Source organism: Xenopus laevis, chromosome 9_10S, assembly GCF_017654675.1.
Source record: "Xenopus laevis strain J_2021 chromosome 9_10S, Xenopus_laevis_v10.1, whole genome shotgun sequence".
Classification (NCBI taxonomy): domain Eukaryota; kingdom Metazoa; phylum Chordata; class Amphibia; order Anura; family Pipidae; genus Xenopus; species Xenopus laevis.
In genome coordinates, this window is record NC_054388.1 from 66,773,581 (window position 1) to 66,797,716 (window position 24,136).

Sequence of the window (24,136 nt, forward strand, 5' to 3'; positions counted from 1 at the left end):
CCTAGCTGTGTGAGCTTGTTCACATTCTGTCTAAATATCAATAATAATACCGTCTCCAGAAACACCACCTGAGTGACGTTTTCCAAGCAGCAATAATATATTCCGTATCCACTGCTGTAGTGTATACGTTGACCTTGCAGGCATTGTTTGCCCAGTGTTTCTTCAAACAACTGCCGCCTAGCTGTGTGAGCTTTTTCACATTCTGTCTAAATATCAATAATAATACCGTCTCCAGAAACACCACCTGAGTGACGTTTTCCAAGCAGCAATAATATATTCCGTATCCACTGCTGTAGTGTATACGTTGACCTTGCAGGCATTGTTTGCCCAGTGTGTTCTTCAAACAACTGCCGCCTAGCTGTGTGAGCTTTTTCACATTCTGTCTAAATATCAATAATAATACCGTCTCCAGAAACACCACCTGAGTGACGTTTTTCAAGCAGCAATAATATATTCCGTATCCACTGCTGTAGTGTATACGTTGACCTTGCAGGCATTGTTTGCCCAGTGTGTTCTTCAAACAACTGCCACCTAGCTGTGTGAGCTTGTTCACATTCTGTCTAAATATCAATAATAATACCGTCTCCAGAAACACCACCTGAGTGACGTTTTCCAAGCAGCAATAATATATTCCGTATCCACTGCTGTAGTGTATACGTTGACCTTGCAGGCATTGTTTGCCCAGTGTGTTCTTCAAACAACTGCCACCTAGCTGTGTGAGCTTGTTCACATTCTGTCTAAATATCAATAATAATACCGTCTCCAGAAACACCACCTGAGTTGTTGTTGTTGTTTTAAAAAAAATGCCAGGCAAAGGCAGGCCGCCACGCAGAGGCACTAGGGGCCGTGCTGCTATGCTATACTGTGGCCCTAGGAAATTGCCCAGTTTTACAAAGGCAATTACCCTGAACTCCCAAAATGCTGAAGAGGTAGTTGACTGGCTTACACAGCACACCCCATCCTCTACCGTTTCTAACTTTGCCACAACATCCTCATCCTCCTCTGCTATGGGCACCCCACGTAACACTTCCTCCACCACCGGCGCCCCTTCTTCACTGGAGTCAGAGGAGTTATTTACACATGAGTTTCTTGAACTGAGTGATGCACAACCATTATTGGCAGAAGAAGATGAAGGAGATGAGGACGTTACACCAGATATAATTATGGCAGACAACACAACAGAGATGGACATAATGAGTGATGAGGAGGTCCCCGCTGCTGCTTCCTTCTGTGAGCTGTTAGAAGAAATTGATGGCATCTGAGGAGAATGATGATGAGGAGATTGATGTTTTGTGGGTGCCCAGTAGAAGAGAGCAAGAGGAGGATAGTTCAGATGGAGAGACGGAGAGTCAGAGAGGCAGGAGGAGAATAAGACTTAGAAGAAGCAGGGAGGACAGCTCGCAGGGAACAGTAGGGCAACAACATGTATCGGCACCTGTGGTCAGCCGGCCAACGCACCCGCCATTGCCGCCAACTTCTACTGTTACCGCCAGATTGCCAGCTTCAAAAAGCTCAGCAGTGTGGGATTTTTTTAATGTGTGTGCCTCTGACAAAAGCATTGTAATTTGCAATGAGTGCAGTCAGAAACTGAGTCTTGGGAAGCCCAACACCCACATAGGTACAACTTCTATGCGAAGGCACATGAACGGCAAGCACAAAGCACTATGGGAGCAACACCTCAAAGGCAGCAGACAAACTAAAAGCCACCCTCCTTCTGGTCCAGCATCTTTCTGCGCTACCTCTGCTGTCCTTGACCCATCTGAACCACCCTCCACTCCGCCTTCCACCTTGACCACCAGTTCCCAGTCATCTGCCCCCAGCCAGGTTTCTGTGAGGGCCATGTTTGAGCTTAAGAAGCTAATGTCTGCGAGTCACCCCCTTGCCCGGCGTCTGACAGCTGGCTTGTCTGCACTCTTAGCCCGCCAGCTTTTACCATACCAGCTGGTGGACTCTGAGGCCTTCCGCAAATTTGTAGCAATTGGGACACCACAGTGGAAGGTACCCAGCCCCAATTTTTTTTCCAAGAAGGGAATACCACACCTGTACCACCATGTGCAGAGCCAAGTCACCGCATCTCTGTCACTTAGTGTTGGGGCAAAGGTCCATATGACTACTGACGCATGGTCCTCCAAGCATGGTCAGGGCAGGTATGTCACCTACACTGCCCACTGGGTGAACTTGCTTATGGCTGGGAAGCAGGGAATGCGTGGCTCAACAACAACAGTGGAGTTGGTGTCCCCGCCACGGATTGCACGCGGTTCTGCCACCACCTCTACTCCTCCATCGCTCTCTACCTCGTCTTCTTCCTCTGCTTCCTCCTCCTCTGCTGCTGGGTCCTCCTCCTCCACACCTGTGCACCCCCAGCTCCCCCTAGGCTATTCGACGTGCCAGGTACGCCGTTGTCATGCTGTCTTGGGGATGACGTGCCTGGAAAGCAGAAACCATACCGGATCTGTACTCCTGTCATCTCTGCAGTCACAGGCCGATCGGTGGCTGACCCCACACCAACTGAAGATCGGAAAAGTGGTGTGTGACAACGGAAGCAATCTGTTGGCAGCACTGAGACTGGGCAATTTAACACATGTGCCCTGCATGGCACATGTTCTGAATTTAATAGTCCAACGTTTTGTCTCGAAGTACCCAGGATTCCAGGACATTCTCAGGCAGTCCAGGAAGGTGTTGGCCCATTTCAGACGTTCCTACACAGCCATGGCACGCCTTGCTGACATTCAGCAGCGGTACAACATGCCAGTCAGGCGTTTAATTTGCGACAGCCAGACTCGCTGGAATTCAACGCTCCTAATGTTTGAACGTCTGCTGCAATAACAAAGAGCCGTCAATGAATACCTGTTTGAACTGGGTGGTAGGACTGGATCTGCAGAGCTGGGGATTTTTTTCCCCCGTTACTGGGTGCTTATGCGCGATGCCTGCAGGCTCATGCGCCCTTTTGAAGAGGTTACAAACATGGTCAGTCGCACCGAAGGCACCATCAGCGACCTAATACCCTTTGCTTTCTTCCTGGAGCGTGCCGTGCGACAAGTGACAGATGAGGCTGTAGACCAGCGTGACGAGGAGCAGGAAGAGCACGATTTCTGGTCAGAATCACCAGAACGAGCCCAGGCACCTGCTGCAACGCAGGGAGAGGTATCAGAAGTGGAGTCAGAGGAGGAAGGTGGCTTTGTGGAGGAGGAGGACCAACAGGAGCAGGCTTCCCAGGGGGCTTGTGGTGACCTTTTGGGGACCCCTGGTCTTGTACGTGGCTGGGGGGAGGAGACCGTGGATGATATAGTCCTTGATAACGAGGAAGCGGAGATGGATACCTCTGCATCCAACCTTGTGAGAATGGGGTCTTTCATGCTGTCATGCCTGTTGAAGGACCCCCGTATCAAGAGGCTTAAGGAGAAGGACCTGTACTGGGTCGCAACGCTACTAGACCCTCGGTACAAGCATAAAGTGGCAGAAATGTTACCAACGTACCACAAGTCCGAAAGGATGCTGCATTTACAAACCAGCCTGCAAAACATGTTGTACAATGCTTTTAAGGGTGATGTCACTTCACGAACTCATCAACATTCCAGGGGCAGAGGTGCCAGTAATCCTGCCACGAGCGCACCTGCAAGGACAATGCACTTTGGCCACTCTGTAACGTCAGACATGCAAAGGTTTTTCAGTCCAAGGCAGCGCCAGAACCCTTCTGGATCCACCCTCAAAGAACGCCTCGACCGGCAGGTAGCGGACTACCTGGCATTAACTGCAGATATCGACACTCTGAGGAGCGATGAACCCCTGGACTACTGGGTGCGCAGGCTTGATCTGTGGCCAGAGCTGTCACAATTTGCCATGAACCTCTTGTCTTGCCCCGCCTCAAGTGTCCTCTCAGAAAGGACCTTCAGTGCATCAGGAGGGATTGTAACTGAGAAGAGAACTCGCCTAGGTCACAAAAGTGTGGATTACCTGACCTTTATTAAAATGAACGAGCCATGGATCTCGGAGGGTTACTGCACGCCGGAAGACTTGTTCTGACTCCCCATGCAGCTGTCCTTCTCTGCACGCCGCATGACTCCACACACAGCTGTCCTTTAGTGTCCTCCTCCCTCCGCCACCGTTACAAACTAGGGTGCAAACCCTACTGGTTTCATTTTAATCAAAACTTTTTGGACAGGTAAATCCTGAGTTTTTCTGGCCTCTGTGCTTCAGTGGCTGCAACCAAAAAAATTCATATTTTCAGCATTTATATGGCATATTTTTTCTGGCCTCTGTGCTTCAGTGGCTGCGACAAAAAAAAATCATATTTTCAGCATTTATATGGCATATTTCTTCTGGCCTCTGTGCTTCAGTGGCTGCGACAAAAAAAAATTCATATTTTCAGCATTTATATGGCATATTTTTTCTGGCCTCTGTGCTTCAGTGGCTGCGACAAAAAAAAATCATATTTTCAGCATTTATATGGCATATTTTTTCTGGCCTCTGTGCTTCAGTGGCTGCGACAAAAAAAAAATCATATTTTCAGCATTTATATGGCATATTTTTTCTGGCCTCTGTGCTTCAGTGGCTGCAACCAAAAAAATTCATATTTTCAGCATTTATATGGCATATTTTTTCTGGCCTCTGTGCTTCAGTGGCTGCAACAAAAAAAATTCATATTTTCAGCATTTATATGGCATATTTTTTCTGGCCTCTGTGCTTCAGTGGCTGCAACCAAAAAAATTCATATTTTCAACATTTATATGGCATATTTTTTCTGGCCTCTGTGCTTCAGTGGCTGCGACAAAAAAAAAATCATATTTTCAGCATTTATATGGCATATTTTTTCTGGCCTCTGTGCTTCAGTGGCTGCGACAAAAAAAATGAATATTTTCAGCATTTATATGGCATATTTTTTCTGGCCTCTGTGCTTCAGTGGCTGCGACAAAATTTTTTTATATTTTTAGCATTCATATGGCATATTTTTTCTGGCCTCTGTGCTTCAGTGGCTGCGACAAAAAAAAATCATATTTTCAGCATTTATATGGCATATTTTTTCTGGCCTCTGTGCTTCAGTGGCTGCGACAAAAAAAACATAATTTTTCAGGAAAGTACACATGCCTAATTTTTCAGGGTTCTGCAACAGTGGCAAAATCGCATCTTTTATGGTCACCGCAGGTGATCAATAAAGTAGACCAAAACTGGGCCCACACTGCAGAATCAGTGTTTTTTGGTTCACTTCACTGTACATTGAATTACCTCTGCCTGACCGTGCACGTGCGCACAAGCATGGTGACTGCTAAACACACCACTACAGAAATATTGCCACCAACAGGACGAACATCCTGGAGGTGACAAGCAACTAGTAATTAAAAACTATTATTTGCTCACTTGACGGTATCATTCATTAAAGCTCTTTGCGTTTTTTTGCGTTGCAGTAAGCGCCGCGTTTTGTCTTTGCTTGTGAACAGGCTGTAACCTTTACACGACTTGATTGGCATGTAGACGCCGGATGTTTTAAAGCAGTTTATTACACAAGTTTAGAAATGTAGTGTGATTTCTGCCCTTTACAGAACTCTGCAAGGATTTGATGGACATTTTAGGTTAGGTAGCTTTGCTGGCTAGTAATCTACCTTCTACTGCAGTGCTCTGTATGTAGCTGCTTTGGGCAGCTGTCCTGCTGCTGATCTCTCATCTGCTGACTGCTGCCTGTAACCCAATAGTCCTTGTAAGGACTGCTTTTATTTTCTTTTTTGTTTTTTTTACTTTGCTACTGTAAGAGCCCAGTGCTATTAGTCTAGCTGTGTTGGGGAGTGGGACTGGTGTGCTGCTCCTCCTAGTAGTTCACCACTACCAGCACCAACCAGAGTCAAAATTGTTACAAAGTATCTTATTTGCACCTGTTAGCTGTTCTGAGCTCTCTGCCAAAAGCTAATTAAGTTAGAAACTGTTTTTTTTTCTGGCTGTTCAGTGCAGAGAAAAGAGGGACTTTCCAGTACAAAAGAGGGACAGGGGGTTGAGTGGTCAAAAGAGGGACAGTTGGGAGGTATGCAAGTGCCACCTAGCTGTGTGAGCTTTTTCACATTCTGTCTAAATAACAATAATAATTCTGTGTCCGTAAACATCACCTGAGTGATGTTTTTACAGCAGCAATAATATATTCCGTATCCACTACTGTATACGTTGCCCTTGCAGGCATTGTTTGCCCAGTCTTTAACCAAGTGCCACCTAGCTGTGTGAGCTTTTTCACATTCCGTGTCCAGAAACATCACCTGAGTGACGTAGTGTGATTTCTGCCCTTTACAGCACAAAACGCAGCGCTGTGTCAACAATGTATTTTTCAGATACATTTTTGCCCTTGATCCCCCTCTGGCATGCCACTGTCCAGGTCGTTGCACCCTTTAAACAACTTTAAAATAATTTTTCTGGCCAGAAATGTCTTTTCTAGCTTTTAAAATTCGCCTTCCCATTGAAGTCTATGGGGTTCGCGACGTTCGCGAACCGTTCGCATTTTTGACGCAAGTTCGCAAATATGTTCGCGAACATTTTTTCCGCCGTTCGCTACATCCCTACTGGAGATCTATTTGTCTGTCACATCACAATCTACCCAGAAGTGTAACCAGACAAGAAGCAGACCCTACTACGAATGCTGGGGTGGATTCTAGGAATAGGGGAAAATGGGACAGTGACTTTTCAGCATTTTCAATATGTGTTTAGGAGACATGTCTTATATGTGTTTAGGATGTCCTGGAAAACCCTAAGCAAAACGGTTATATAAAGACTATAAGGATAACATTTCGGGCCCAAAGTTTCAAACGAGTTGGTTTTCAAAGTGGGTCTTCAAAGTGATTGGAGCCCTATCACCCCCTGCGCCCCTCTAAGATATGGCTGCTGCTGCAGAACCTCGTTCCAAGCAAGACTTCCACTCACTCACTGTGAATAGACAGACATTGCGGGGTTCAAACTGTAGCTCAGGTTTCCATGAGGTTGTGCAGCAGCTGGGGTGCCCTATTTCCTAAGATAAGCAGCAGGATCGCCCCAACTGCCAGCATGGCGAGAAGCCATCGTGACCTCTGTCTTTCTAGCTGAGCCTGTGGCAGAGAAGCAGTAGGGCAGCCCCAGCACACAAGCGACAGATACAGGCTACAGTAGGAGTAGCAGTAGCTGACAGATTTGATGTTCATCTCCTGGCTATAGACACATACAGATAAATACACACTGTCCCCCCAGACACTGGCTTGGTTGTTAGCAAGCGCTTTGGCCCCCCCGGCGCTGTCGGAAGAGTTAAAGCAGCAGCGCACAGACTGCAGGGAGCCCGACACTTCGGATCAGAGCAATTGCCAACCCCAGCCCGGAGCCTGGCTCCTTCCCATCTGTGCCGCGTGGGGATTCGAAGCAGCGCTTGGAAGGCAGGCAGACACTATACTGTACGGCGCCAGGCAGATCTTCCATAGGCGCACCTAGACTTCTCTGTCTCATCTCCCGGCCCCTCCCGGCCCACCCAGCGCAGCTCATCCCAAATTGTCGCCACTTGGCTCCTGCTGAGGCCTGTTCTGTGCCTTCATCTCCTTACATCCTCTGCCTGGGGCTCTCCGGTTAGAACTCTAATCATCTTGTCTGCCACGAATCCTCAGCACCCCCACCCCTGCTGCTTGTCTTACTGGCCTGCGATCCCTGCTCACTTAACCCTTTAGGTCGGTCAGTGATTGGCCAATACTAAAGGCGAATTGCATTTATCAAGGCTGCACCTAAAGAGTCTCTTATTGTTATTCAGTTTGCAATATCAGCTTTCTCATATCCCAGTGATCCTGTGCTACATTGTAGCAGCCTCTGAAACCCTAGATAAAGACCTAGCTCCAGATTTGCACCCTTAATGGGAGATGTATATAATTGGAAATAGCCCTGCTATCCTAGAACAGACTAGCAACCACCCCCTCCAACCAAATGGAAGAGCATAGTGACTTCCAATAGCGTTATAATATAATATGGTGCTTTTATATAAAAGGGGCACCTATTATGAATTTAACTGGATTATTTTACTGGCCATAAACACACACTCAGGATATCAGATAAGTGACCCTCGGGTAAAATATTGAGGACTAGGAATATGCTGATATTCAAGATGACAAATGTATGTATCTATATGTACATTGTTTTATTCTTAAATGCATGTTTCCTGGCCAAATCCACCAATCACTGCTAATGACATGCAGATTCCATGTAATACAGTGCACTGGTGCATTTGCTACTTGCATTACAGCCAATGGAGAAAAAGCCCCATGTGTCATAGGCTTTAGTCCTTCTATCATGTCATAATGCCATCACAAGTAGTCATGAGAAAGTATGGCTTCTAGAAGCAGAGGGTGCAGCATTTGACATCATATAACAACTGAAAGAAGACTGGTCAAGTCATTATGCTGCATTTTGCCCAATGTGACTCCCAAACGCTTTTTTTTTCTTTTCTTTTTTTATAAATGGGTTTGCTCTGGCTGCACTATGGGTAATTGGTCCCAGGCTCTGGAAGGCCCATTGTGATAGGATACTTGGCAGGAACCTCAGGTCAATAAGATTTAGCTATGTAGCTTAGTTAGGTTCAAGTACGAGGAACTATTTTATTAGTAGAGAGAAATAGGAAATAACTTTTAAAATGTCAAATTATTTGCTTAAATTTGACTTTATGGAATCCAAAGCTTTCTGAAGAATGGGGTTCTAGCTAAAGGATCCCATACCTGTAATATCAGCCTGTTCTTCAGCTGCATTCATGACCTGAAGGTTACTGGAGGGCTTGTAGGGAGTTGTGGAGATGGAGGGCAAAAAGTTGGTCAAATTTGTAATTTTCATCCCTGGGTGAGCCCCCCCCTCTCTTCCAGCATTGCCAATGGCCCCCTCAACCACCCTTCTCCCAACAGCCTTATTAGCATGGAGGTGAGTCATTTTATAGTGACTCCTTCCAACATTTAAAGAGTCTGTCTGTCATCCCACAGGGTAACGATGCCTGTGATTGGTGCTTCCTAATGTACGTTCCAGGGAACTGTCTTGCGTTATATAAACAACCACCCGTGTATGATAGAGAAAAATCAAAGGCTCCTGATTATAATAATAAATATTTATACTGAACGTGTTGTCCAAAGATCTTTCAGCACCCAAGTAATATGCTACACACATAAATATTGTATAGCAGCACCTGCAGCAAATTCAGCTGTGGCGTATTCCAAGGTGCTGTGTGTAAAGACGTTTAACTTTAATGTAATGATCTGTTTATACATGTTCTTCAGAGAGATAAATGGATGTGATCTGGCAAAAGAACTGTAAGTGGGGGAGCCTGGGTTTCCCCAGCAGAACCACATACTCTTATAGTAGCTCTCTGATGCCTGAAGATATTTCTGTGCTGCTTTGTGGCTTATTAAAAGCAAGGATAAATACCAACTGTGTTCATACCACTTGCCTATAGCTGTTGAGATAATAGTGTCTGGGAAGGGACTGTGGCTGTAGGATATTAGGTATAGTAGAGAGGTGCTACCTATAGTAGCAGTGGGATAATAGTCTCTGGGAAGGGACTGTGGCTGTGGGATAGCAGGTATAATATGGAGAGATGGTGCTAGAGTAGGAGTGGAATAATAGTGTCTGGGAAGGGACTATGGCTGTGGGATAGCAGGTATAGTAGAGAGAGATTGTGCTATAGTAGCAGTGGGATAGTATTCTCTGGGAAGGGACTGTGGCTGTGGGATAACAGGTATAGTAGAAAGAGATGGTGCCTATAGTGGCAGTGGGGATAATGGTCTATAGGAAGGGTCTGTGGGGAGAGATGGTGTATATAGTAGCTGACGGACTGTGTGATAGCAGGTGTAGCAGGGAGATATGGTGCCTATAGTAGCAGTGGGATAATAGCCTCTTGGAAGGGACTGTGACTGTGGGATAGCAGGTATAGTATGGAGAGATGGTGCTAGAGTAGGAGTGGGATAATAGTCTCTGGGAAGGGACTGTGACTTTGGGATAGCAGGTACAGTATGGAGAGATGGTGCCTATAGTAGCAGTGGGGATAATAGTCTCTGGGAAGGGACTGTGGCTGTGGGATAGCAAGTATAGTATGGAGAGATGGTGGTAGAGTAGGAGTGGAATAATAGTGTCTGGGAAGGGACTGTGGCTGTGGGATTGCAGCTATAGTAGAGAGAGATTGTGCTATAGTAGCAGTGGGATAATAGTCTCTGGAAAGGGACTGTGGCTGTGGGATAGCAGGTATAGTAGGGAGAGATGGTGCTATAGTAACAGTGGGATAATAGTCTCTGGGAAGGGACTGTGGCTGTGGAATAGCAGGTATAGTAGAGAGAGATGGTGCCTATAGTAGCAGTGGGGATAATGGTCTATAGGAAGTGTCTGTAGAGAGAGATGGTGTATATAGTAGCTGACGGACTGTGTGATAGCAGGTGTAGCAGGGAGATATGGTCCCTATAGTAACAGTGGATAATAGCCTCTGGAAAGGGACTGTGACTGTGGGATAGCAGGTATAGTATGGAGAGATGGTGCTAGAATAGGAGTGGGATAATAGTCTCTGGGAAGGGACTGTGGCTGTGGGATTGCAGGAATTGCAGGTATAGTAATGAGACATGGTGCTATAGTAGCAGTGGGATAATAGTCTCTGGGAAGGGACTGTGTCTGTCGGATAGCAAGTATAGTATGGAGAGATGGTGCTAGAGTAGGAGTGGAATAGTAGTCTCTGGGAAGGGACTGTGGCTGTGGGACTGCAGCTATAATAGAGAGAGATTCTGCTATAGTAGCAGTGGGATAATAGTCACTGGGAAGGGACTGTGGCTGTGGAATAGCAGGTATAGTAGAGAGAGATGGTGCCTATAGTAGCAGTGGGGATAATGGTCTCTCGGTAGTGTCTGTAGGGAGAGATGGTGTCTATAGTAGCTGAGGGACTGTGGGATAGCAGGTGTAGCAGGGAGATATGAAGTCTTCACACCAAACCTGGATTTGTGGGAAGGCTACAAAGGCCCGGGTCTAGGTTGGCAGAATTTCAGCGGCGACATGTCATCCAACTACATCTGGATGGGTTCCGAGCACTGGAGACATGTGAGAGATTTGCTAGAGCTTTAGATCTCTGGCAACCCAATTCCCAGTGCTTCTGATCCAATGATATAGAACTGCACATGTGGGTGCACGTGCAAACAGGATGGGGACTGGGAAGGAGGTGTGAGGAGTGGTGTAGGCCTAGGGGTGCCTGATTTGTATATCCAGGCCTGCTTCACACTCATACAAACAGTGGCGAAATTAGCTGGTACTGGGCCTCACAGCAAATTAAATGTAGGGCCCCCAACATATCCAGACCCAGGGTTATCCTGTTTCACCAATATATTGAGATTGCTCATTAATTAGGGCCTTGTGGCACCTCTATACCTCCTGCCCCCCCCCTGCAGCCACAGGGTCTGCTTCCTCTGTAGTTACCCCCCTGCATTCAAAGCCTAATTCATGTTGTTGTGCATGCCCATGGTACAGTAGGCTTTTGCTGCAGGCTGAGTAACTTCTGGCTCTTCTCTGTAATGGAAGATTTAGTAACATTAGCTGCTTGCCCCACATAACACATAGGGCTGCCACTTTTCAAATTCCTAATAATGAGAGAAAGTAAGTAAGTAAATGCAGCAAGAATAACTAACACATATATTATAAGTAAGTGCTCAGCTCTGGTTGTCATTTGAACTTTACTTCCACATTCCATATATATATATATATATATACATATATATATTCTGCCTAATTTCTGTGGAGCAAAATTAAGATGCTTCTTAGCTGTATGAAAAAACATCCAACCTTCCCCCCTCATGTCACCAATGGGCTCATCCGGCGCTGAGAGAGCAGCTCGGCCAGAAGGACTGGCTCACTTTCAAATTCTCCGGATGAGGGGGCGTGTCTGTGGCATCACAGGCAGACAATCCTAGGCTCGCAAGCATCCCTGGCGCCAATCCCTCGGGATGGGCGTGGCTCCGTCTGCTCCCCCAAAGGTCTGTCCTGGTTGATTCACGAGCTGCTCCGCCCACTTCCGGGGCACAATTTGTGGCTGGGAGAGATCAAGGCTGTAAACAATTGCCACATACTCCATCAGGAGAGAATGCTGTACAAAACAAGAGGCGAGCCTGTGTAACCCTGAGTGTCACGTTAATGGGACCATATCTATTGGAACGTTCATTTTCTATTATTATGCAAAAAAGCTGTGGGTGGAGAGGCCTTGTAACACCTGTGTGTAGCAACAAATGGGTGGTTCACCTTTAAGTTAACTTTTGGTAGGTTATAGAATGGCTAATTCTAAGCAACTTTTCAATTGGTCTTCATTATTTATTTTGTGTTGTTTCTTCCCGACTCTTTCCAGCTTTCAAATGGGGGTCGCTGACCCTCATCTAAAAACAAATGCGCTGTATTGCTACTTTTTATGAATCCTCTTTCTATTCAGGCCCTCTCCTGCTCATATTCCAATCTCTTATCCAAATCAATGCAACCAGATTGCTGAACTGGCAGACTGCAAAATAAAAAGCTAAATATCTCAAAAACCACACATAATAAATAAAGTGTAAACCAATTGCAAATTGTCTCACAATATCACACTCTACATAACCCATTTAACACACAGGTGCATTATGTGTTATAGACGTAAGACTATCATCAGAAAAATACATTTGTGCCCTAGAGCCCCATACAGCTGCACATTTTCTGCCACTCTGCATCATGGGTTTCATGTTTTTTGACTGCAAGAGTTTCTGCAGCAGCGCCAGCCGTTACTGATCGCAAATCAGTTTCTCTCAAATTGTCTGAACGATTAGAATTACCAAATCCTGCCCTGCATTTAGTTTTCTGGGGAATTTCTCATCACAAACAATTTCGTACAGAATATAAACAGAAGGAAGGCTTGCATCTGGAACAATATTTTATTATAAATAGACTTTTTTTTATTTATTTTTTTTAGAACAAAAATGTACAAAAAAAAAAATATCCAAAAGAAACAACTATGACATCAAAATGGGGGCATAGATCCTAAATAAATAATCAAACAGCATTCGTGCATGAAAAGAAATTGATTCCTGGAAAAAAAAATCACAAAAAGCGGTTGGTACAGTAATTTTATGTAAAACTAAAGAATTCAGATATGGAATTTTCACAGAATATTGGAAAAAATGTCCAATTTTTTTTTTTAAATGTCATCGTTTTTTTCAGCAATACAAACAGACCCAAAACTGTACATAAACGACATAATTTACAAACAGACAGAACGGATTCTGCATTATTTATTTTTTTATTAAAAAAGATAATTTAAACACGTGTTTTCTTATATCTACATATAAAAATCTTTTGTCAACATCGAAAATGAGGTCATTCGAAAAGGCACCGATTCCTTGAAAACAGCAACAAAAATGAAACTGCACTGGCGATTTGAGGATTCCTAAGGTAAACAAATATATTATTTACTGGATCTGTGAAACCGGTCAAATCCAATGATTTTATTTGGAATCACAGCACATTATTTCCTCCCCTCAAACGGATTCTAACCGTTGAAACGGTCGCTTTGCTTAGAGTAAAACAAATACAGATTTTCTGCAGTGGTTTAGAATTTTGTTATAATTAGATGTGGGTGTAATTTTTAGCCAAAATTCTCTCCAGTTTTCCACTACTATCCGAGTATCCGTATACTTCTATCATTCTATCAACTGCCTAGTGATTGGCTTGTTCACTAAAATTGAATTTAGTTCTTTACTGAACTGTAGATTCCATTGATGCTGGATTTCTCTGTGATCACCTCCATGCAATTCCGTCGCCCGATTTATTGTAGAATTCGTATAAGTTATTTCTCGTTGTGTTATTTCAGCGATATAATTAATTTCCCTTATTTGCCCAATTTCTATAAGACTGTTTCTGTGTATTATATTTTAAGGACTGTATGCAATATTACATTTCCATTTCACCAAAACATTAAATTTCACCAAAAATGTAAATAGTTTTTTTGTTTTGTTTGCAATCTTGCCGTAAAACATCATTATTTAATATCAGTGATTAAATATCCAGCGCTGACCTATCGCATTACTTCCCAAATAAATAGATCTCAAACGAAAAACGTCCTTAATTTTCTGCCAGAAAGTATTGGAGTAAATTCTTCCATATGGATCATGGGTTTCGCTCGATCAAAGGATTCATCAGATCACCAGTGGGATTCCTGATACGAAGGTTTCCCCAACGCCACGGAAAGACCACCAGTCCTAATTTTGGGGGTAATTTTTCCAATGTAGCAGTTTCTGTTGGTGGGAGCAGATTAATTCTAGTAGATAGTCCCTGCAGAGACTGGATGATGGTGGAGCTGGTGCTGTTGCAGTAACGAGTTGGACTGGAGGTGGGGGGCAGGATTGGAAGTTTGATACCAGGAATAGTTGCCCAGAAAAGGGCTGGAGGCAGAAATGGAGTTCTGAAGGACAGACCCAGAAGCTGCTCCCTGCAACCGCTGGTGCTGCCCGAAGTCCCAGGTGGCAGTTGAGGCAGGAGGGGAGCTACAGGGGGAAGATTCGCTCCCTACAGGCAGCTGATCCGATGGCATCTCCCCGTTCTTCCACATCTTCTTGAATTTAGAGCGACGGTTCTGGAACCAGATCTTTACCTGCCAATGGAATATCAGCAGAAGGTGAATCTATTGGAACATCTAATAGCATTGGTAGCGCAGCCAGTACATAGGATCGATAACCATTAGCAATTTGCCAAATCCTGTGATGAGGCCAAAACGTCGTACAGATTCTAAATAAACATATAAGTACACGATATAAACCCTCGATCTGTTAGTAAACTAGACTTCCTTGCTCGCCATTTACTATGTACATATTTACCATGTACTAAACCTCGAAGAACTACATAATTCCCCCCCCCCCACCCCCATTTGCCTGATTGAAACTGCCAATAGGGTTCATGTTGTGCCCACCTGTGTTTGGGTCAGGCCTAGCGAGGCTGCCAGTTCCGCTCTCTCTGGTAGTGCCAGGTATTGGGTTTTCTGGAATCGCCGCTGGAGGGCCGCCATCTGGAAACTGGAATAGATGGTCCGGGGTTTGCGCACTTTCTTTGGCTTCCCATTGACCATCCTGACCTCAGGCTCGCATTCTTCCTTCTCTGCAAAAACAATGAAGGTTAATATTTGGAGCGTTGCCCAGCAATAGGCAGACAGAGACACACAGGGCACCACACTGGCAGTTAGTAATAATTGGCAGTGGGTGATGGACCACAATGCATAACATGGGCAAAAAAGGAGGCACACAAGAAAGAAACAATTTATCTTTTGTATTTAGGAAAAGCTTGCAATCTTATGCCAATAAACAAGGCCTTCTTGTTCCCCAGAGCTTGCTATAAAATGCCAATCGATCCTCCTTACACCCACAGAGCTAGCAATCTAATACCAGTACCAGTATCCCCTTGCACCCCAGATCTTGCAGTCTTTGCAAACCTTGCAATCGAATGGCAATTGAATAGAATCCCCTAGTCTTCTACAGAGTTTACAATCGCATGTTTGGACAGCTAGAAGCCTTTTGTACCCAAGAGCTTGCACTCTTATAACTCTAATGCACAAAGGAAGGAAAAGTGTGAGCTAAGGCTAATTGCGGATCTGTTATACGCTGATGCAGGTACTCACCCGGGTCGTTGTGTGGAGGGGAAGGACTTGTTCCATAGGGCCCATAGGAGCTGTAAGAGCCACTGTATGACAGATCGTACGACTTGGTCGAATAAGAAATCCCATTGATAGTAGCACCAGGGAACTGATAGGATCCGAGCTGCCCATAAGGAGAGCCTGCCCCGCAATGCTGCTGCTGTTGGTTGGTGTAGTAGCTGCTGTCCGTGGCAGTCGACACCGGCAATGTCGGGGATTCCTGCGACTTATGCAGACTGTGGTAACTGCTGGAGGGCATGTGGTTGGAATGCATATCTGCTGCCAAGCTGTCAAACACTCCGGTCATAGTGTTAGGGGCTGTGGGGGACACAGCTGAGACTGAAGGGGCTGCAACAGGCTCAGGGGTGACACCAAAAAACTATAACGCAATCAGTTTCAATACAACAAAGAGACAAGGGAGCAGCGATCAGAAGCGACAGGCCGGGCGGTGGGAGGACGCTGGAGGCATGTTCTCCGCAGCTGGTGGGTTTGGTCGCTACACAAGCTCGGGGGGAGTAATCGCTCACGACCGCACGCTGAGAATTCGGAAGATTGTCTGCTGTTCCCAGCTTCAGCGCCAGGCATTTAACTCTCGTCACGTGACACGCACAGACGTCATCAACCAATCACATCCCGAGAAAAACCTCAAGTCTACGCTCTACCCCTGGACTGTTGCTTTCTCCGCCCACGTGTTGCCCCTGCGTGTGTCTGAGTGTATCCCTCCCTGAGTGTATCTATATGTTTGTCTGTGTGTCTGTGTGTATCCCTGAGCGTATCTATGTGTGTGTGTGTGTCTGTGTGTATACCTGAGTGTATCTATTTGTGTCTGTGTGTATCCCTGAGTGTATCTATTTGTGTTTGTCTGTGTGTATCCCTGAGTGTATCTATATGTGTGTGTGTCTGTGTGTATACCTGAGTGTATCTATCTATGTGTGTCTGTGTGTATCCCTGAGTGTATCTATATGTGTGTGTGTCTGTGTGTATACCTGAGTGTATCTATATGTGTGTGTGTCTGTGTGTATCCCTGAGTGTATCTATATGTGTGTGTGTCTGTGTGTATCCCTGAGTGTATCTATCTATGTGTATCCCTGAGTGTATCTATATGTGTGTGTGTCTGTGTGTATACCTGAGTGTATCTATGTGTGTCTGTCTGTATCCCTGAGTGTATCTATATGTGTGTGTGTCTGTGTGTATCACTGAGTGTATCTATATGTGTGTGTGTCTGTGTGTATCCCTGAGTGTATCTATATGTGTGTGTGTCTGTGTGTATCCCTGAGTGTATCTATGTGTGTGTGTGTCTGTGTGTATCCCTGAGTGTATCTATGTGTGTGTCTGTGTGTCTGTATATGTATGTGTCACATGATCAGTGTGTATATGACTGTGTGTATATTCCTATATGTATGTGTCTAACTGTCTTGTCAAACAGGGAAAAGTAAGTCTGGATACACACATTGCGGTGTTTCTAATGATAAAGACACAACAGTACGATTTAATAAAAACATGCACTTATTCACACTCCTCTGAATGGTGATGTAGCTACAGTATAGGTGGTTGATATAAGTGTTTATGTGTGTGAGTTCATATTGCACACCCAGGTGAGAGCTGCCAGTGACATTCCTACCTGGGAAGAAATTACATGCATTACCATTGAGTTTCTTTGTATCCCTTTTAATCTCCAAATCCTGTAAAAGAAAACCCAAATCCTGTCTGTAAAAGAGCAGCTTCCTCAGCGATCAAGCATCTCGGCCAGGCAGTGAATGCAGCAAGGGCAACATCAGCACAGAGATTTAGCGTATGAAATGCGCCAGGTTACTTACTGGCACCCAATCCTACTAGTAATGATAAACTGCCTAGTAATTGGTTGCTGTGCCCCAGCTCTTTTCCTTTGTCCATTTCTTGTGAAGAACGAATTCAGATACTTAAACTGGATTTGGGCATTAGCCAGGGCCCTAAAACCTACTCGCCGTCTGCATTTATTGGCCCTGAAACAGCCACTGGGTCTGCTGACATTACTGGTACTCCTCTGCTCCAACCATTCTGCAGAAATAGTTTGGGGTGGGAAACATTTACACCACCCTCAGAGTGGGAGGTGGATAGTAAGGGTTAAAAAGTACAACAATATTTTCAGAAAATTATGTCTTATCGCAAAAAAATATTTAAACTTTGCCGGACTGTAAACATATTCGATTTTATTGACAATGACATCATCGCTACAATCTCAACGATTCAGGACAGACTTGTTTTCATACAGACTGAGACTTTTTAATCTTATACTATGGCATCAACACTGCCCTCTCCTGCCACCCAGTGGTGATCCAAGTGTAAACCGCTATCACCCTTAATTAATAAAACGCTCTAATCTCGCCGAGGCGCCAGCCTCTCCTTGCTCCTGGGTGTCCAAAATAATAATTAAAAAGCCACAAAATAATTTTGTGCTTAGAGTCTGATGGAATTCATACGAACATGACTTGCTGGTACAGGAGTGTTGTGATGCAAAAGAGCTGATTGTGTCAAATTGGCTTCCATGTCTGGGCAGGGAGTATTCACATGGCACCAGCCAAGATCTAGCTTTATTTCTATTGCAGCCTGTTGGCAGCTCTATTATGTGCCCACGTTGCACTGCATCTGTATAGTATGTCATCTTTTTGTTGTTTAAGTTACAGACTGACGTTCAAAATAGGTCCTGGAATTTTGAGTATTAAGAGGTCCAAATAGCCCCCTCTTTGGCATTTGCCAGAACCTACTGATTGTTGCTATCTCAGGCTTGGCTTCTAGTGACACCAGCAACCATAAGGTTTTACTGAAATGTCAGTCTCTAGTCTGAGAGTATTTATCTTTTCCAGGGCTGGCATCAGAAATCATGGGGTCTGTATGACAACTGGTGCCTGCCCGCTGCATCCTTGCCCCAGCCTTGCCCATAGCAATTTATTAAAATCTGTTGGTGTTCAGCTTCCCCCACAAGTTATTAAAAAGCCATTGGTGGCCAGGTCCCCCAATAAGTTAAAAATAATTGGTGGCCAGGTTCCCCCATAAAAGTTTTTTTTTACAAATATTGGTAGCCAGGGTCCCTCATAAAAGCTTTTTTTAAAAAATTGATGGTCAGGGTCCCTCATAATTAAAAAAAATGATGGCCAGGAGTTCGATTCAATTCGGCAGCAGCTAATGGCTCTATTCGGTGGTGGCTTTGCAACTCAAGGGGGGCCTGGCTAATATAGGAAATGAAGCTTAAAAATCAGCAAGCCGGTACAACTATACCCCCCTGTGCCCCCCTGATCCTTTCTCTTGTGGAAAAACTCCCAAAATGAGTAGCATTAAGGACCAGGCACTGACAGACTGGACAATGACCGTAATTATAATGAGTGCCTTCTGGTTGTCAGGTCAATTTTCCATAGAAATCAGATGTTACGGCTTTAATCAAATGGGTGCCATTGTGAACTCAGAGAGAACCCACTCATCCCAATGTGCCACTGCTTTCCATCAAAAAGGATTGAAGACTTTGATGCTTATGGCACTGCAGACAGGAATCTCTCAAGAATAGAATTTCCTCAAACAGCTGGTTTAGGGCAGAACTGTGAATATCTTGTCAACATTTGCTCTGATCATGAATGCAGTTAGGGAAGAGAAAAAAGTTTTGGGGTGGAATAAGTAACTGTGAGATGGATTATTTGGAGCTTTCTGGATAATGGGTTTCAAGATAAAGGATCCCATACCTGTACTAATCATTTCTTTTGTGGCTACTTTTTTCCACATTATTTTATTTACTTCTAAGCATCAATTAAATAAGTGGAATAATTACTTTAGCAATATTGTTACGGTACCTGGTGGAATTCCTGGTGGTCCAGTGGTGGTGCGGTGGGGAAGCCCGCAGCTTCTTTTCCCTGCACGCACCAGTTCCTAGTGTCGCATGCGCATCGGCACTTCTGGGTTTTTGCCGCAGGCGACGTATGACGTCATCAAGCATAGGCGCGAAATTCATATATTTAAAGAGCCTGCTTATACTGTGTCATTGCCCACCGTAGGTCTATTCACATAGTTCCGGGGTGCAATAAACAGATAAACCCGCTGGTCTGCATATCCCTAATACAGGCCATTAAAAGCTTCCGGCTCTGCCCTTCCAGACTGAGTTGAATTGTTTGAAGTGAATTTAGGCCCAGTTTGCCAGAGACTTCTAGAAACGAAAGAGCATTGTATGTAAATGGTTTGGGCAAAGCCATATTATCCACAACACCATTGGCACAACTACTCTTCCCACTCAGCACTGTACTTGGTCAGCTGAATAGATGTGTTTGAAATGAAATCTCTTCACCTTCTCTTGTGTGCAGCCATGAGAGTTGGGGCATTTGAGGGAGTTTCCATTCCAAACAGCTTATTAGAACATTAGGCCCAATGTCTTTAACGGTTGGTTCACCTGTAAGTTAACTTTTAGTATGTTATAGAATGTCCTATTCCTTGCAACTTTGTATCTGGTCTTCGTGATATATATTTTTTAGTTTTTTAAAAAATCATTTGCCTTCATTTTCTGCCTATTTCAAGTTTTCAAACAGGTATCATTGACCCCCGCATCCAAAAACTATTGCTCTGTGAGGCTACAGTTTTATTGTTTTTATACTTTCTGTTGTTTATTTTTCTATTAAACCCTTGTCTATTCATATTCCGGTCTCTCATTCAAATCACGGCATGGTTGCTAGGGTAAATAAGACCCTAGCAACCAGATAGCCGTTGATATACCAAAATGGAGAGCTATTGAATAAAAAGTGAAATAAGTGAAAAATGACAAATAACAAAAAAAAAGAACATTGATTGCAAGTTGTCTCTGAGTATCAATGTCTACATTGATTTGAAGGTGAGCTACCCCTTGAAAGATTCCCTGGTGCTCATATGGGGATATGAGATATTGCCTCATTGTCCCCTTATGGCAGAGGCCAACCAAAGCTTTGAGGATGGAACATTTCTGGAAGCATTGCCCGCTGGGGACTATCCTGGGTTAACCTACATGGGCGTTGTTTAAGAAACTACAGAAGAAACAGCAACAAAAAGGATCATTGGCTAATTGAGTTGTGGGTGTATTTTTAAGCTTTAATAATGTATTTAATTAGACTTGGTGAAATAAAGTGAGTCATTACAAACAAACACAAACATTTCTATGAAATTAATTTGAATGTGTTGTAAGACAAGGGAAGTTCTGTATTTAGACATGGTCCTGTGTTGGTTCTGGAGAAGTGTATTGGACAAGTTTGTCCCCACCCAGCAATGGCAGGTTCCAAATTTGAATCACAGCTCAGCTTCCCACATGGGAAAGAAAAGAACAGCCTTCTGAAGATTCCATGCAGACCTGGTGTGTTGGGAGGCATCTAGCATCACTGTGCTCAGCTCTGGCTTTCTATTCCATGTGTGACTGAGAAGGAGCATTGATATACAAAAAAAAAAGAGCCAGATGTGAGACAAAACTAAAGCAGTTGCTACAGCTGTAGTTTAGGAGGAACAGTTAAAGGAACGTTATATATTTACACAGGGTCTAAGTTTTACCTGCAACTTACATGCTGCTTTCAAGGTTAAAACTCCAAAACTTGGGGATCCCACTGGTGGCTGGTAAAAGGGCAAACACGCTTGGGGGTTTTAACCTTGAAAGCAGCATGTAAGTTGCAGTAGAATTTTTAATGAATCAGATGCAAGTTGAGTGTCGGACTAGCCACACCAGGGATGACTTTGATGTAGTTGGCCAGATTAAATATATTGCAATATATGGACAGACAATCCCTGTTTTGCTTAAAGGGTAAATAGATGTAAAGATTTTTAAAAGATCCGATCGTCATCGTGAGACCACGATTATCTCAAAACGATCGTACGTTCATACGAATTGTCCATCAACTAAAAAGACCAATTTGTCAGGAAAACAAAGGGGAGCTGCCTGCTTGACCCTGCAAACATAGATAGATTGCACTCAGCGCCGGATTCCACTTTTGGGCGCCCCTAGGCCGCGCGGTCCGACCAGGCGGCCGCGCGGTCCTAGCGCCTGCCTTCCCAGCGCGCCGGCGAAAAAACGCCGGCGCAGCTGGTGCATTTGAACGGCGGCTGGGCTGCATGCCGCCCCTATTTCTTTGCCGCCCTAGGCCCGGGCCTATGCGGCCTTGCCGCAAATCCGGGCCTGATTGCACTGGGACCGACAAAGATTTTTAACCTGGCCGATCAATTTTCTGACAGATGCCGCCCGAAAAATCGTAAGATGTACGATCGTTCGAATCCCACTAACTTCACGATAATTTTGAAGGATTGGTCGGACTTCTCTAAAATCGGTCGTTCGGCAAGAAAAATCTTTGCGTCTATGGGGAGCTTAAAGCATTTTAGTAGCTTAAGGCACAAAATGTCTTAAATATATTGTTAATGGTTGGAGTGCAGAGGACTCTTGTATTTGTCTGAATTTTGTGGTCACAGCCTTATTGCACCCCCGCTTAATGTTTTTACAAATTAGTGGTGAGCATAACTCTCCCTTGTTTACTCACTCATTATATCTCATACACACAAGCAGATTTTGCCTGTCCACCACACTGAAGCAAAGCCATATTCTAGCACAAGGTCTCACGTGTCCCATACAGAAACCCTAGGGGCCCGCCAAACACATAAGTGCAATCACTGCCAGCACCCCTTACAGCTTTTGCTGCCCCCTGCTATGTACATGGACGAGCAGAGCTGTGGGGCCTATGGTGAAAATGAAGCCTGAGACCCCGCAAAAATGCACTGTGCAACTCCCTTTAGCTATAATTACCCATACATGCCTGTAAGATCACTGCAGAAATGCATTATGATAACATTAACTACATCCAGACATAGTAAGATCACTGCAAAAATGGACAATAAACACATTAACCCAAAATATGCCAGAGAGATAACTGCAGAAAACTAGTAGATTGAAAGCATTACCATCCCAGCAAAAATCACTGTACCAAATGAGTTATTGAGCAATAACCCCAGGCATGACAGTAAAGTTATGGTCAATAACGATTCTGAGCAATACATTCACTCCAAACATGCCAGTAAACATTTGCACAAGAACTGGTAATGAGCATTGCAATAAACCAGCATAAGCCAGTAAAATCAGGTACAGTTTAGGAAATATTACAATTACAAAGTTGCTGCATGCTTAATGTGCATTTTGGCTAGAAGAATCACAACAAAGAGAGGTATGTGCTTTGGTTAATTGCAGATTTTTGGCTCAAAAAATAAAATGAATATGAGTCTTTTAATTAACCCCTTCACCAAGTGTCTTGTTCCCCTTTTAGTCCATTGCATGTATATTTTTTCATTGGTTGTAAGGGACATATATGAATGCTGTTTATGTAATCTTTTTGTCCGGCTAGGTGAGAATGCCAGCTGAAGGAGACATGGGTGAGATATTTGAAGAAGGGGGAGGGAAAATGGCTGAACCATTATGGAGGTTGCTTTACTTGCAGAAAGAGTCTAAGAACAAGAGGTGGCAGGAAGCAACAGGAAATCAGCAGAAGGGGTGCAATTTCTGATATAACAAAATGAAGGAGAGCAGCAAAGGAGGCACAGATGTAGTTATTGGCATACAGTCTAAGAAGAGCTTCACAACACAACAGTTATTCAAAAGAGAACAGTGCTTGGTAAACTTTACCACACTTCTGGAGACCCAGTGATATCATTGTGCACTATGAATCAGCACTTTCTCACTCCCTGGTACTAGTACAGTCATGTGTCACTCAGTAATTCTTTTAAATTAAAATTATTTTATTTTGCCCACCCAGTAGGGAAGCTGGTCCTGTTTGAAGGCAAATTCCAGGTGGGGACAAGTGCCCACCCTTGCCCCTATTTGCAGATGCCCATGGGCACAGCGGTACACAACAAAATAGCAAATCTGGTGAGGTGCCAGGCACTCACCCTCTCTGCTTCTCCTACCCTATAGAGCATGCGCGGTCTTATTTGCACATACGTGCTGTTTGCTTTCGCGCCATAGTTTTTTGCGCATGCGCTCCTGTGGGGCGTTATGACTGGCCAGGCTGCCAAGGGCTCCTGGCCGGGTTGGCCTGGCACTAAATGGCACAATGACCCACAGCAGTTAACAGCACAGAGACCCAAAGCAGTAAATGGCACAGAGACTCACATCAGTAAATGGCACCAGGGCTGGAACTAGGGGTAGCCAGAGTAGGCCTTTGCCTAGGGTGCAAAGCTGGTGGGGCGCCAGGCACACACCTTCTCTGCTTCTCCTACCCTGTAGTGCGTATGCGGTCTTTTTTGCACATGCATGCTGTTTTTTACGCGCACGTGCATGCGCTCCTGTGGGCGTTATGACTGGCCAGCCTACCTAGGGCTCCTGGCCGGGTTGGCCGGGACTGAATGACACAATGACCCACAGCAGTTAACAGCACAGAGACTCACGGCAGTACATGGCACAGAGACTCACAGCTGTAAATGGCACGGAGACTCACAGCAGTAAATGGTACAGACAATCTCAGCAGTAAATGGCATAGAGTCTCACACAGGGGCAGATTA

At 44.6% G+C, this 24,136-nt stretch overlaps 1 protein-coding gene across 1 annotated transcript; it reads right to left on the reverse strand.

Annotated features, from left to right (window-relative positions):
* Positions 1–12,880: 12,880 nt before the first annotated feature.
* Positions 12,881–16,169, reverse strand: dlx2.S (distal-less homeobox 2 S homeolog). The gene is given in 3 exon segments (NM_001095731.1): positions 12,881–14,596; positions 14,912–15,096; positions 15,614–16,169. Coding segments are annotated over 3 exon segments (840 nt in total). The 5' UTR covers positions 15,936–16,169; the 3' UTR covers positions 12,881–14,263.
* Positions 16,170–24,136: the final 7,967 nt, after the last annotated feature.